The sequence below is a fragment of the Carassius carassius genome, chromosome 2 (genome assembly GCF_963082965.1).
Source record: "Carassius carassius chromosome 2, fCarCar2.1, whole genome shotgun sequence".
Taxonomy (NCBI): domain Eukaryota; kingdom Metazoa; phylum Chordata; class Actinopteri; order Cypriniformes; family Cyprinidae; genus Carassius; species Carassius carassius.
In genome coordinates this window covers 8,963,883-8,978,976 of record NC_081756.1, presented here as the reverse complement: position 1 = coordinate 8,978,976, position 15,094 = coordinate 8,963,883, and the positions used below count along the sequence as shown (strand labels likewise).

The 15,094-nt window shown below is 38.9% G+C and overlaps 1 protein-coding gene across 1 annotated transcript; it reads left to right on the top strand.

The window, feature by feature from the left end:
* Positions 1–280: 280 nt before the first annotated feature.
* LOC132096572 (uncharacterized) lies at positions 281–6,875 on the top strand. Its single transcript, XM_059502016.1, has 14 exons — positions 281–677; positions 802–906; positions 1,040–1,272; positions 1,359–1,537; positions 2,893–2,986; positions 3,069–3,304; positions 3,588–3,702; positions 4,171–4,288; positions 4,381–4,472; positions 4,878–4,995; positions 5,115–5,216; positions 5,289–5,462; positions 6,175–6,351; positions 6,557–6,875. Exons 1-14 carry the CDS (start codon positions 356–358, stop codon positions 6,763–6,765), a joined length of 2,274 nt encoding a protein of 757 aa, XP_059357999.1. The 5' UTR covers positions 281–355; the 3' UTR covers positions 6,766–6,875.
* Positions 6,876–15,094: the final 8,219 nt, after the last annotated feature.

Here is a 15,094-nt window from a genome sequence, read left to right as displayed (position 1 = left end):
TGAGGAGGAGGTGCAAATGAATGACCTTCCGCAAGAGGTTCCAAGTCTTGGTAAGCATATTGAATTGAGAGCCTAAATAATTTCAGCCTTTATATTTAAATATAAAATGTCACATATAGGCAACTGTCAAAAGTATGTAATGCCCATTTCCATCATGCATATGAAGTGACAGCCATTTAAGAAATTGCTAATTTGCTTTATTAAAATGCATTATTGCAACTTGATTTTTCCTTATATTTATGATTATTATTTTTTATTATATTTTATTAATTTAGATCAACATCTTCAGAGACTAAAAACCCTGCTAACTTCTGTCACTGTCTCTGCACCAGTGGAAGTAGAAGAGACACCCACCATGTCTGCATGGACCAAAAGACAGGTCATCTCTGAAAAAAAGTTCAGGGCTGCAATGCCAGAGATTTTAAATTGCATGTTGGCTGCAGAGACAGTAACCCAGCATTGCTGTCAACAATGCAAAACTGGTAATGCTGTTGTCCGGTGCCTAGACTGTGTTCCCTCAGGAGGTCAGTTTTTCTGTTCAACGTGTGACACAGAGATCCACAGAAAAAATGTGTTCCATGATAGGGAAGCTATGTTTGATGGTTTTTTAAGACCTATTCCACCAACATCCTTTGTGGTGATTGATGAAAGTGACCAGTATCAACTCCGTGAACAAGGTATGTTCAGATAATTTAGTAGGTGTCTTCTGCAGTTTCCTTTAACTTAATTTAATTTTTTTTTTTTCTTTGTTGAGTAATTGCACATTACTGATATCACTTTCTGAAATTTTATTTACTGCAGTGTGTATGCTTCCAATTCCTCCACCGATGCAAATCTGTTCCTGCGGTCCAAACCAAGACTTCACAGTTATCCCAGGAAAGCAGACTGTCTTAGTGACTATCAACGGTATGTCTTGTCACTTCCTTCCTCTTTTTTATATCCGACCAGATGAAGTCAAGCGTAATAATGGCTTACTATTATTCTTTTGTCCTGTGCTGTACAAATACTGGTCAAATAGTAAACACATGTTTGTTTTAAGGTCCATACAACCTGTGCCTGCCTTGTATATGCTGCCCACTTTGTTCTTCCAAATGGACTCCTGGGATTAGTGACTTGCTTGAATACAGATACTGGCCAGCAACCACCAGCTGCCAAATGCTGTTCAAGTTTGATGTGTTCACATCATTTGAGCAGATTAAATTAGCTAGCCCAGCTTTATCCCAACAAGCATTCCTCAAAATGCTTGAACATCGATCTCTTTGCACTGGTCGGGTAAGGGCTCTTTTAATTTCCAAAGTTTTTGAATTCCAGACTTCAAAATCTTTTATTAACCAAAATAATACCGTCCTTCTTTCCAGATGGGTAGTATTTGTAGTGATACCTTCCATAGAGTTTTTCGAGAGTTTGCCTTCTGCAATTTTAAGAAAGAAGATCTCTGTCTGATGGAGCCCTTTAAATGCCCAGCATGCACACCAGACATGCTGGCTATTTCTGCAGATGGTAATAGAAAACATTACCGGTTCAAGAAGTCCAAAGGGTTAGTGGAATCTTTTGTTTTGTTTTGTTTTTGTTTTACAATTTAGATATAGGGTGGCACAGTGGTGCAGTGGTCTTTTTGTGTAGCCCTGCAATAGAGTGGCAGATATGTCCATGCTGCACCTCACCTCTCACCCAGGGCTAGATGGGATAGGCCATGACCTTCTAAGGGAAAAGCAAGTATAGCTATTGGTTGGATGGACTGATAGTTATTAATAAAGAAACTATTGCCGCTTTTCCACTGCACTGCACGGTACGGCACGGCTCGCTTCGGCTCGCTTTAAATAGTACCACCTCTGTTGAGGTTCCAAGCGTACCGTACCGATACTAAAATGTGACGTGAGACACTGCAGATCACTGATTGGTCAGACAGACAGAATTGTCACTACCAGCGTCATTGTATTTGCTACACGAGACACCAAACGCGCTAGATTTAAATAGCCAGTAACAGCCACTGCTGTAGCACCTGTTTTTAAACTACTTGCTTGAAGAAAGAAGAAAAAAAGAAAAAAATAGAAATGGCTGAATCATTGTAAATGAATGAAGTGCAGACTATCCTCTTGTTGGTTGCCGAGGAGCGGATCCAGCTCGCCCGGCGCAACTATACAACGATCAGTCTATAATCCCCCCACTCTGAAGCGGTACTAACTGTAGAAAAGCAAACCGAGTTAAAGTGAACCGAGCCGAGCCGTGCAGAGTACCACGTATGGGGAAAGCGAAGCGAGCCGAACTGCGCCGAACCGTACCGAGCCTTAACATGCAGTGGAAAAGCACCATATGCTGCACCTTTTTGCTATAAAATGTAACAATAATTTTGTGGCATCTGAACATATTTCTTTGACATAAAAATGTTGTCTCTAACTAGGCATTATATAGTTATACTTTTATTTGAAATTCATGGAAAGTAACAAAATCTGTCAAATGTGTGATTGCTTAACATTCAAACGTAAATACTTTTACAACTGAAAAAGGTTTTGAAAGATATAGCACTGTTTTAAACAAGTTTGTGATATTACAGTTCTATGACAGCAATCTGGTAAATTGTTCAGGAACTTTGTCTCCCTTCTGTAGTCTGAAGACATGAACAACAATAAAGATGTTATTTATTTTTGTACTTTAAACAGTATGTTTTTAACTTCTTACACAAGCTAATGCCAAAATTACAGCATTCATTTTCACAGGACAAATCAAACCTAATATACTCTAAACACAGTGTTCCAGATCAGATCAAATGTAATTCATACAGACTAAAATGTGTGGCACCTTAATGGTTAATTGTCATATTAATTTAGGTGAATATAACGTTTAATTATGATTATATAGTTGTGTTAGCGATGAATTCCTTTTATTTAACAGGACAGATGAACCATCTCTTTTTGATGGACTGTTCATCGCTCAAGATGCCAAAGTATCTGCCTTTGTTGACCAAATAAGAAGCCAAATGTTAAGTGTAAGGATTTAATCAACTCTATAACTCTTCTTTTTTTTACTTGCCCTGGGATAACATGTAACATACTGTTTATACTTTTCAGAGGACAGGTCATGATGTCTGCGGACCGGCAACATTTGCAGCAGGCAGAGAAATTTCACAGAAGTCCAGGGCCAAGGTGGATGAAGAGGGCCTTGAAATAGCAGTGTGCAGACATGGAATCTTGTTGCAAGGCTTGAATCACTACCGTGGTGAAATATATGCCTACCCAATGTTCCTGCAGAAGGAACTGGCACAAGCTGCAAATGCAACCTTCTTTTGTATGGACATTGCTTGCAGGTAGATAACCATTGACAAATGATAACTGAAGTTTTTACTGATGTTTTACCTTTATTAATCTATGCCATGCATGGGAATAACACCATGACTAGCTAAAAATCACACATTTTATATGGACTTAGAACTGTTAAAATGGCTACCATGTTATCAGTTCTACTGATACCACAGACTACCATACATATGACTACATACTGTAGTGTTATTTGATTTGTTACAGAAATTGTACAAGTCACATAGGTCCTGGTTTGTCTCCTTACCAGTTTTGCAAATTTTACCATTACAGGTACTGGCCTTATTTGGAAAAGATGGCAGAGAAGTTACCTGAGCTCCAACCACTTACCATGATGAAGCCTTTTCTATCTGTAATGCATGCCAAGGCTCACACTGGCAAATGTGAGGTACAGTGTGGGAGTTAAGTTTACGTCACAATATGTTTTATAGAAACATATCCTTGCAGCATCAGAAAATGTTTGCTTGATTTTTAGCTGATGAGTTAAATCAAGTGTGTCATATAAATGATATATAAATGTAGTGCTGGCAGTCCTCAAGGACAAGTTTAAAACCACTTATTTAGTGTGTATATATATAATATGTATAATAATATACATATAAACACACACACACACACACAATGGTTATAAACTTTTAAAACATAGTTATTACTATCAGTAATCTTACTGTTACAACAGTACTGATCATACTGGTAAAACAGCAGGGCTGTTTGTTGGATCCTAACTCATAACATTTTATATTTTCACATATTGAACATATAAAAATGTGCTCATGGCACCAAATTTAATTGAGGATACACAGACTAATAAATACGATTTGAATGATACAGGTCTTGATCTTATTTTCTGGATCAGGTTAAATGGGGCGGTAGAAGCCAGGATGGTGCAGGAAATACTGTTGGTGAAGAGGTGGAACAGGTCAATAGCTTCCTTTCAAGGGCAGCTCTTACTACAAAGTACATGACCAAGACAGGTTGGTTGAAAAAGGGTTAACTCTTGTGTTTGACACACAATGCAAGACTGTACAATTGATTTGTTCTTATCTGTTTTTTTTTTTTTTTCAAGGCAGAGGAGATATGATAACTGTGCTTGCCATGGGATGGAACCATAGGAAAGTGCAGAGTCTCCACAAGACACTGGCAAAAAGATTTGTCAAAGTAAGAAGGCTACACTGCACGTTAAGTTAACCCTCCAGGGCCTGAGGTGTTTTCTGGGCCCTGGAGATGGATGTATTTTGACATACATTCGTATTTTATGCAGCTTTGAATACTGACCTTAGACACATGTTGATTAGTGAGTATTAATCAAACGTTAAAAAATTATTAGTTGTTTACTTATATGGCAGAGGAGACACTGTAATCAAGAAAGTGGGTTATCCATTGCACTCGGGCTGTGCTGATCCCTGCGAATTCCCCAAATGTAGAATCTTGACTGCATAACTGGCAGTGGGGGGGGGGGGGGGGGGGGCTGTGATCACGCTCTCCCCTGCATTTGTTTCAGGGGCATTTGTGGTTAATTTTGTAGTGATAATGTGTTTTCAGTCATTTTTATTTTTTTAATAGACTACACAGAGAGCAGAAATAGAAGCAGCCAATCTTGAGAGTCTCAAGCAGGAGTTAAACATATCTATGGAGGATGCAGATCGGTGGGTGTGTGATGTCAAGCAATGGGCAGCCACTGGTATGTCATATAATCACTGGTGTATAAATTGGTTCTTTATTTCCATACATTAGTCTACATTTTTGTAGTGATACTGTGTTTTCTGTAATGGTCAACTTTGCTTGTTTGTGTTTTTCAAGAGAGACACAGTACTCACAAAAGCCAGGAAGAGCTCCAGAGAGAAATCGATGAGATTATTTATTCCATCCGAAGAAAGAAGCATGATCTGTATCGGCAAAATGGTATTTGCTACTACATCATTCAACTTGCATTTTGTAATTGTTTTTGTTCTCATCATTTTTTTTACCTTACAGACAGCAACCAAACAAGGCAACGCAAACGGAGGAGACTTGGTGAGCTAAAAAAGACACTCAGAGAGAAGATAGTGCTGTACAACACCATTCCTGACTGTGAAGAGAAAATTGACACCGAAGCAGCATGCAGTCTCTCTGATGATTTTATTCTGCCTTGGGAAGCACAAGGAGATGGTAAGTAATGTGTTGTGTTTTTGTGCAATTTAACACTGCCGCCCAGTAAAATTAGGTGCAACATACAGTAAAGAATAACACATTATATATTCTGTTGTAATCTCAAATATTATCTGTAATGTTCCCATATGAAGACATAGTGATAATCTGATAACACACATATCCTGTGTTACAGGATACTCCTGTAACACACATTCTATACTAGTAGTGGTCATCACTTTTTTTTAAATAAGAGCTACAATAACCAAACACATTTAGGATGAAATCCATATATATCCTGAAATAGCTAAATCCAACCCAAGCATGAAATAAATCTGCCTACAAATTAGATATCCTACATTATTCAATATGTCTTGAATAAAAAAACACGTATCTTAATACTGGGATGAGCATTTCTTTAACTTTCTGTTAAATTGTAGTGTGATGTTTCAGTTGTTGTCAGTTACGTGTATTGGCTGCATTTTTATGCATACTTAGAGATTATATAGTTAGGATATTATCTATATTACTACCCTTATACATTTTCTTTATGTATAAATAAAGTTCTTTATTAATATTATTATTAATATTATATTATTCTCACAAAATAATATTGCCTAATAATATTGCCTAATAATGTCTAATAAAGAACACTGTTAAAGACGTAAAGCTGAATATGTTGTGTGTTAGTGTTTAAAAAAATGTTTCCCTCCACTTTTATTTTCAAAAATAGTAGTGAGTCTCCGCTTGAAGAGGCGACTGTTTGACCAAGTCATGCTGGTCAGGCGCATGGATGAGGAGAAGATGATAATTGTAAAGGAGATGACTCAGCATTATCAACATCTAAAAAAAACTTTGGACAAACTGGACAGTCTCCTTCGGGAGACTAAAGAGGACATCAAGATCCATAGTATGTACGATAAATGTTTTTTATGTAAAATGTATATGTAAAAATATGTTGATGCCACTAAGCAGGATGTTATAGTTTCCTGTGAATATTGCTTCAAATCTAAAAATCACAATTCTTGCTAGCTATATTATTTTTTTGTTTGTTTTGTGTTTTTATGAAATGCTGCCTAATTATTGTTGTCAATTTTCTTCACTTTTTACTTTAGATCCGCCTAGAGAGCTGACCGAAGAGGGACACAGGGGGCTATACTGCTGCATCTTACACAAGCGCCACATTCTGCAGCAAAAACTTGCAGCAGTCACCAGCACCTATGGCAGTGTCAACACAGACCCTTCCTTCTTTACGCTGGAGGAAGATGTTGAAGAGGAGAGTGAGGACAACAGCAGTCCAGACCTTTCTGAAGAAGAGTTTTAAAGTTTTAGCACAAACATTGGAAGCATTGGATTCATCATCTTCCCAAAATCAGACTCTTGAATTTTGCGCACACACACAGACACACTCTCTCTCACACACACTCACATGCGCACACACACACACACTCAGTCTCTCTCACACAGACACACTCTCTCTCACACAGACACACTCTCTCACACAGACACACTCTCTCTCACACAGACACACTCTCTCTCACACAGACACACTCTCTCTCACACACACTCACATGCGCACACACACACACACACTCTGTCTCTCTCACACAGACACACTCTCTCTCACACACACTCACATGCACACACACACACTCTGTCTCTCTCACACAGACACACTCTCTCTCACACACACTCACATGCGCACACACACACTCTCTCTCTCACACAGACACACTCTCTCTCACACACACTCACATGCACACACACACAGACACTCTCTCTCACAAAGACACACTCTCTCTCACACACACTCACATGCGCACACACACACTCTGTCTCTCTCACACAGACACACTCTCTCTCACACACACTCTCTCTCACACACACACTCACATGTGCACACAGACGCACTCTCTCTCTCACACAGACACACTCTCTCTCACACACACTCTCACATGCCACACACACAGACACCCTCTCTCTCTCACACAGACACACTCTCTCTCACACACACTCAAACACACACAGTTATTTTTTATTACAGTTTTTTTCAATTGCTAACAAGCGCTTACCCATACTTCAAATACTTTTTCTAAACTCTTAACACAGACTCACACCTACAAAACACAATTGCCCAAATGGATAATTTTCTTCTCAAAAACACATTTTGTTAAATATATACTCTAACTCTTCATTTCAAAATACAACACATCTTTCTCTGCACACACTAACTTCACCAAAACACTGGAAATCGAATAACACTTGTTTTCACTTTACAAGGTACATGCAGTCAATCAAAGTACACCAGGTTTCAAAATACTGGCTATTGTTGACATTCATTATTGACCACACATTCTTACACCTCGACCGTCTCTTTGGGCCTGCTCTTCTCACTGCATCTGCACCTCTCACTGCACCTGCATCTCACTGCACCTCTAACTGCACCTCTCACTGCACTTCTCACTGCATCTCTCACTGCACCTCTCACTGCATCTCTCACTGCATCTCTCACTGCATCTCAACTGCACCTCTCACTGCACCTCTCACTGCACCTCTCACTGCACCTCTCACTGCATCTCTCACTGCATCTCTCACTGTATCTCTAACTGCACCTCTCACTGCACCTCTAACTGCACCTCTCACTGCACCTCTAACTGCACCTCTCACTGCACCTCTCACTGTATCTCTCACTGCACCTCTCACTGCACCTCTCACTGCACCTCTCACTGCACCTCTCACTGCACCTCTCACTGCACCTCTCACCTCTCACTGCACCTCTCACTGCACCTCTCACTGCACCTCTCACTGCACCTCTCACTGCACCTCTCACTGCATCTCTCACTGGGCCTGCTCTTCTCCCTGGGCCCCTTTTTACAGTCTGTTTCTGTTTCCAAAAACATCACTCCTCAAAGTCCTAATTTTACTGTATAAGTGTCAATGTAATAGAAAAAAAATAACCTAAGCCAGACTGGAATCTGCTGTGGTTAGTCAAATTTACCCAACATAAATCAGCTGTTTGTCAATAATTACAGTAAATTGTTTGTTTATTATCAGCTGATATATATTGTTTTTGAACTGATATCATTGCAGAAGCAGAGGTTTTATACTGTATCTAAGGTTTGGAATATTGTTTTTGCTATTATGGGATGTTGTGTGTTAACATTCGTAAATTCTACAAAAACAATCCATAATTTTGTTGGGAGGTATAGCTTGTCTGCTAAGAAAATGTAAGCATTGTGGAAATGTGTTCACTGATTGCATATTGTGTGAAAACGACATGAAATGTGTGAATGGTATGGCCACAAAAGACCGATGCTGTGCTAATTGTGTTTAGAGTTTTGAAAATGTTGAAACTGGTTGGACAAACGCTTGTTAGCGTCTGAAAAAAAACTGTAATAAAAAAATAAAAATAAATAAGTAAAAGTCATTCTAATCATGAGCTACTGTGTCTATTGTTTTTTCTTACACCAACATGTCTAATTCTTTGACGATTTGGATAACAGAAGGCTCTACATGATCCATGAGCCTCTGTCACCATTGTTACAGAGGCACAGTTTGCTTACTTGTTAGTTTTGTATTTCAGATTTTACATGTGGCATTACATTACACCTTAACTGTTACATTGTTATTATTTATTGCACATTTAAGAAATATTTATATTCACATATACATATATATTTAAAAGTATTTTTTTTTTTGGAATACAGTGTATTTGATATATTATAAATAAATTAGTTATTATTGCACCAGGAACTATGTTCTTAACGATAATTAACGTGATCATAGTGCCCCAGATGCTGACACTGATGTTTTTAATTTTAGAATCTATGGCATTTTGCTCACAAGTGACCAGTTCATAAGAATACATAAAAGTCAATGTACACATAATTCATATTGATTTTTTATTTTGCAACCAATAATAAAACAGAGACAATCATATGCAAATATAATGCCTGTGCAATCATGTTGCAGGATTTTACTCCTTTGATTTATTACAGCAATAGAAAAGTCTGTATATGTATATGGACAGGTGGGGTTAGGGTTAGGGTTAGGGGCATTTCAATGAATTGAATGTCAAATATTTGTGAAAACATTTGTTGGCTGTGTGTGTGTGTGTGTGTGTGTGTGTGAGAGAGAGAGAGAGAGAGAGAGAGAGAGAGAGAGAGAGAGAGAGAGAGAGAGTGTGTGTGTGTGAGAGAGAGTGTCTTTTGTGTGTGCATGTGAGAGTGTGTGTGAGAGAGTGTGAGTGTGTGTGTGAGAGAGTGTGAGTGTATGTGTGAGAGAGAGTGTCTGTGTGTGTGTGCGCATGTGAGTGTGTGTGAGAGAGAGTGTGTCTGTATGAGAGAGAGAGAGTGTCTGTGCGCATGTGAGTGTGTGTGAGAGATAGTGTGTCTGTGTGAGAGAGAGAGTGTCTGTGTGTGTGTGTGTGTGTGTGTGTGAGAGAGAGTGTGTCTGTGTGAGAGACAGTGTGTGTGTGTGTGTGTGCGCGCGCATGTGAGTGTGTGTGAGAGAGAGTGTGTCTGTGAGAGAGACAGAGTGTGTGTTTGTGTGTGAGAGAGAGTGTGTCTGTGTGAGAGAGAGCGTGTCTGTGTGTGTGCATGTGAGTGTGTGAGAGAGTGTCTGTGTGTGTGTGCATGTGAGTGTGTGTGAGAGAGAGAGTGTCTGTGTGAGAGAGTGTGTCTGTGTGAGAGACAGAGTGTGTGTGTGTGTGTGTGCGCATGTGAGTGTGTGTGAGAGAGAGTGTGTCTGTGTGAGAGAGAGTGTGTCTGTGTAAGAGAGTGTGTGTGTGTGCGCATGTGAGAGACAGTGTGTCTGTGTGTGTGCATGCGAGTGTGTGTGAGAGAGAGTGTGTGAGAGAGTCTGTCTGTGTGTGTCTGTGTGTGTGCGCATGTGAGTGTGTGTGAGAGAGTGTGTGAGAGAGAGTGTGTCTGTGTGTGTGCATGCGAGTGTGTGTGAGAGAGTGTGTGAGAGAGAGAGTGTGTGAGAGAGAGTGTGTCTGTGTGAGAGAGAGTGCGTCTGTGTGTGAGAGTGTGTGTGAGTGTGTGAGAGTGTCTGTATGTGTGCACATGTGAATGTGTGTGTGAGAGAGTGTCTGTCTGTGTGTGCATGTGAGAGTGTGCATGTGTGAGAGTGTGTGTATGTGAGAGTGTCTGTGCGTGTGCATGTGAGAATGTGTGTGAGAGAGTGTGTATGTGTGTGAGAGTGTGTATGTGAGAGTGTCTGTGCGTGTCAAATACAGTGTATTTGATATATTATAAATAAATTAGTTATTATTGCACCAGGAACTATGTTCTTAACGATAATTAACGTGATCATAGTGCCCCAGATGCTGACACTGATGTTTTTAATTTTAGAATCTATGGCATTTTGCTCACAAGTGACCAGTTCATAAGAATACATAAAAGTCAATGTACACATAATTCATATTGATTTTTTATTTTGCAACCAATAATAAAACAGAGACAATCATGCAAATATAATGCCTGTGCAATCATGTTGCAGGATTTTACTCCTTTGATTTATTACAGCAATAGAAAAGTCTGTATATGTATATGGACAGGTGGGGTTAGGGTTAGGGTTAGGGGCATTTCAATGAATTGAATGTCAAATATTTGTGAAAACATTTGTTGGCTGTGTGTGTGTGTGTGTGTGTGTGTGAGAGAGAGAGAGAGAGAGAGAGAGAGAGAGAGAGAGAGAGAGTGTGTGTGTGAGAGAGAGTGTCTTTTGTGTGTGCATGTGAGAGTGTGTGTGAGAGAGTGTGAGTGTGTGTGTGAGAGAGTGTGAGTGTATGTGTGAGAGAGAGTGTCTGTGTGTGTGTGCGCATGTCAGTGTGTGTGAGAGAGAGTGTGTCTGTATGAGAGAGAGAGAGTGTCTGTGTGTGTGCGCATGTGAGAGACAGTGTGTCTGTGTGTGTGCATGCGAGTGTGTGTGAGAGAGAGTGTGTGAGAGAGTGTGTCTGTGTGTGTCTGTGTGTGTGCGCATGTGAGTGTGTGTGAGAGAGTGTGTGAGAGAGAGTGTGTCTGTGTGTGTGCATGCGAGTGTGTGTGAGAGAGTGTGTGAGAGAGAGAGTGTGTGAGAGAGAGTGTGTCTGTGTGAGAGAGAGTGCGTGAGAGAGAGAGAGTGTGTGTGTGAGAGAGTGTGTCTGTGTGAGAGAGAGTGCGTCTGTGTGTGAGAGTGTGTGTGAGTGTGTGAGAGTGTCTGTATGTGTGCACATGTGAATGTGTGTGTGAGAGAGTGTCTGTCTGTGTGTGCATGTGAGAGTGTGCATGTGTGAGAGTGTGTGTATGTGAGAGTGTCTGTGCGTGTGCATGTGAGAATGTGTGTGAGAGAGTGTGTATGTGTGTGAGAGTGTGTATGTGAGAGTGTCTGTGCGTGTGCATGTGAGAGTGTGTGTGAGAGTGTGTGTATGTGAGTGTCTGAGCGTGTGCATGTGAGTGTGTGTGTGAGAGTGTGTGTATGTGAGAGTGTCTGTGCGTGTGAGTGTGTGTGTGAGAGTGTGTGTATGTGTGTGTAGGCTACTGTATGTGAGAGTGTCTGAGCGTGTGCATGTGAGAGTGTGTGTGAGAGTGTGTCTGTGCGTGTGCATGTGAGAGTGCGTGTCTGTGAGAGAGTGTGTGTGTGCGCACTGGTATACCCTACAATATTTTCTTTGGTCAACAAAAACATTACGTCTATGGAATGTCCCCATAATGATAGGAATACCCGTGTGTGCAAAGGGTGGGACTACATGGAAAGGATCAGAGACACAAAAAATATTTGAAAAAAACAATTTATTGTTTTTAAATGTGTAGCAAAGACATGGGTTTTCCATAGCAATGATTAGATCTCTCAGGGCAATAACAGAAGTTTTGCAACAAATGGGCAATTTGTTTCATAAATTCTTGACTACATTACCCAATTATCTCAAAGCCAAGCCCATACGTATTAATAGTATTTAATCACTGTCTTCCTTGTGTTCTTACCTGCAGAGAAATGAAGAACCAGCTTCAGAACCCAAGGCCCAAAAATATATTGGTCTATCCTCCCATACACACATTATAGATTTAAAAACACATCTTGAGTGTGTGCTATAGGTCCTTTAGGGTAATGAATAACAAAAATGAATAATAACAATAATGTGGCTTTCTGAAATTTTCAGCAGTAAACATATCATGAAATGCATTTAGGTTCAGTGCATATATTTTTGCTCTTAAATGACAAATAGTCTTAAAAATCAAGAGTATACGAAGGAACAGAGATTTTTATTGACATATTTCAAAACATTCAGTCCAGTCATCAAACACAGAAACCATATAGATAATGTGCTGTACAAAACAGCAACAGAAACAGAACACAATAATACATTAGAACTGATATGCCTTAACTGAAAGCCAAAATGGTAACACTTGAAGGGGTGTGCATAAGACTGACATGACACCTTCATAATCATGACATGAATATGAAGGAGGTTTTATGCATGTTTATGACAACTGTCATTAAGTGTTATTCCCTCAATTATGACATTTTTAATGCAAATATGACATTGTGTGAGATGTCGTTGTCATGACAACTTGACATAAACCAATACATCATAACCTGTCAGTGTCTTTGTAATGGCATGGCATTACCAAGACAACACAACCTGTCATAAATATGTCATAAACAAGACATAGCAGATTAATTATCAAACTTAAGAAACCACTGAGCTTTATGGGCTAACATTACATTAAACTGTCATGGTTGGTTATGACATTGGCTGTCATTAGGCATTATTACATTTTAATGACAAATTCAATTTGTACACTGTAGTTGAGGTCAAGAAAAATATTCATGACACAGTTATAATGCCTCATGACAGCCAATGTCAAAACCAACCAACTGACAGTTTAATGTAATGATAACCCATAAAGCTATGTGGTTTCCTTATTTTTTATAATTAATCTGCTATGTCATGTTTATGACATATTTATGACAATTTATGTTGTCTTGGTAATGTCAAATTGTCATAACAAAGACATCTCACACAATGTCATATTTGCATTAAAAATGTCATAATTGAGTGAATGACACTTAATGACAGTTGTCATAAACATGCATAAATCCACCTTCATATTCATGAGCGGTGTCATGTCATGATTATGAAGGTGTCATGTCAGTCTTATGCACACCCCTTCAAGTAAAGTGTTACTGACAAAATGTTCAAGTCAGTCTTGAACATACAAGGCATCAACTTTACAACCTAGCAACAAACAATACAACAGAACACACACACTCATCCTCAGGATGAACTTTGAATGTTTTCTCTTGGCTCCCAAGAGTTTTTCCACTTTTTCCCACTGTAAGACAGCAAGACGTGTTAGTCACATTGTTCATTACAGGAATATAAATACTGTCTTGTTGGCACTGTACAATAAGACATCGTTTTCAGGTATGTAATCCATATAATGTATTTTGTACATTATATAATGTAATTGTTTGAAAATATGCATTCAGCAGAGGATTTAATTATTCATACTGCACTACACATTTTTTCACTGATTTAGGTAAGTGTTATTCTCATTAGGTAAGTGTTAGGTAATCTCATTGTTCAAGACAGAAAAATGCAGTTCTCAACAAAGGCTTGATAAAAAGGTAAATACTTAGTTAGTTGAAAGTGGTTGAAAACATTAAAGAATAGATACAAATAAAAAGCACACCACATTTCAAATTATATTTCAATTACATTGAAGTCTGAAGTCCTGATCAAACTGCAACTTCAGTTAAAAAATGAATAAATGTTTAAAGGTATTGTGGAAGATTTTCTTTTTCCGTGTGGATCATCAAGAGTATTGGTCCTCCTAGTTGTCAATCATTCTGGTGATATGTTTACGTAAGGCCGTCGTACGTGCTCGCCCAGGTAGTTTTCGCTTTCTGCGCATGCGCACTTTCATGTGTATGTGTGGTGAGCTACGGTTTCAGCCATTCACTGATGACTCAGTCGCGAAGTTTCTACTCGACAGGTAAAGTTTAGCATGCTATTTGGAGAAATCCATTTAAAATGCTAGTAAAAGTTAATGTGCACTGGCACAAGTCACGCTCTCTCGTGCACGCGTTTAATAGGTGTTCCCTCTCGGGAGCAGTTAGAGTGTTGCGCATGTGCATTTTCTCAAAAAGTGGAATGGGCGGTTCTTTTCTAAAATTCGGGAAAATCTTCCACAATACCTTTAAGTAATGTTTATTATTTTTCTCTACTATTTATATAAACATTTTATTTTTTGTTAATTACGTAAATTTTCTACAGTACAGTAAAATTCTGATAATATGCATACCATCCAGAGCAAGGATGCCACTGTACCAACACCTCCGCATGACCCTTAGCAGAAACAGAAAGAAACATGAATATTTTTGTTAATATTAATATTAATGACATTGCAATAACAACATACAAAATAGCAAAATAACATTGTTATTGTCAATTGTGTTTTTTTCTTCTTCATTTTTAAGTATTTTTAAATGTTTTGAAACAAACCTCCCTGATTCTTTTCCTCAAAATATTTTTGTAGGGGAAATTGGTTGATTCTTTATGCATGGGGCATTCTGAAACAAATTTAAGTATGGTTATAAGTTGAAACAGACATAAGTAAAAGTTCAACAAACATCTTCTAAACATTACCATGAGGGTCATGAGGTACCAT

Excerpts from the sequence above, each read along its gene's own strand:
- LOC132096572 (XM_059502016.1), top strand. The coding sequence starts at position 356 with ATGTCTGCATGGACCAAAAGACAGGTCATCTCTGAAAAAAAGTTCAGG. Across the intron at positions 2,987-3,068 it reads TAAGAAGCCAAATGTTAAGT|AGGACAGGTCATGATGTCTG; the intron begins GTAAGGATTTAA and ends TATACTTTTCAG. Across the intron at positions 4,289-4,380 it reads AAAGTACATGACCAAGACAG|GCAGAGGAGATATGATAACT; the intron begins GTTGGTTGAAAA and ends TTTTTTTTCAAG.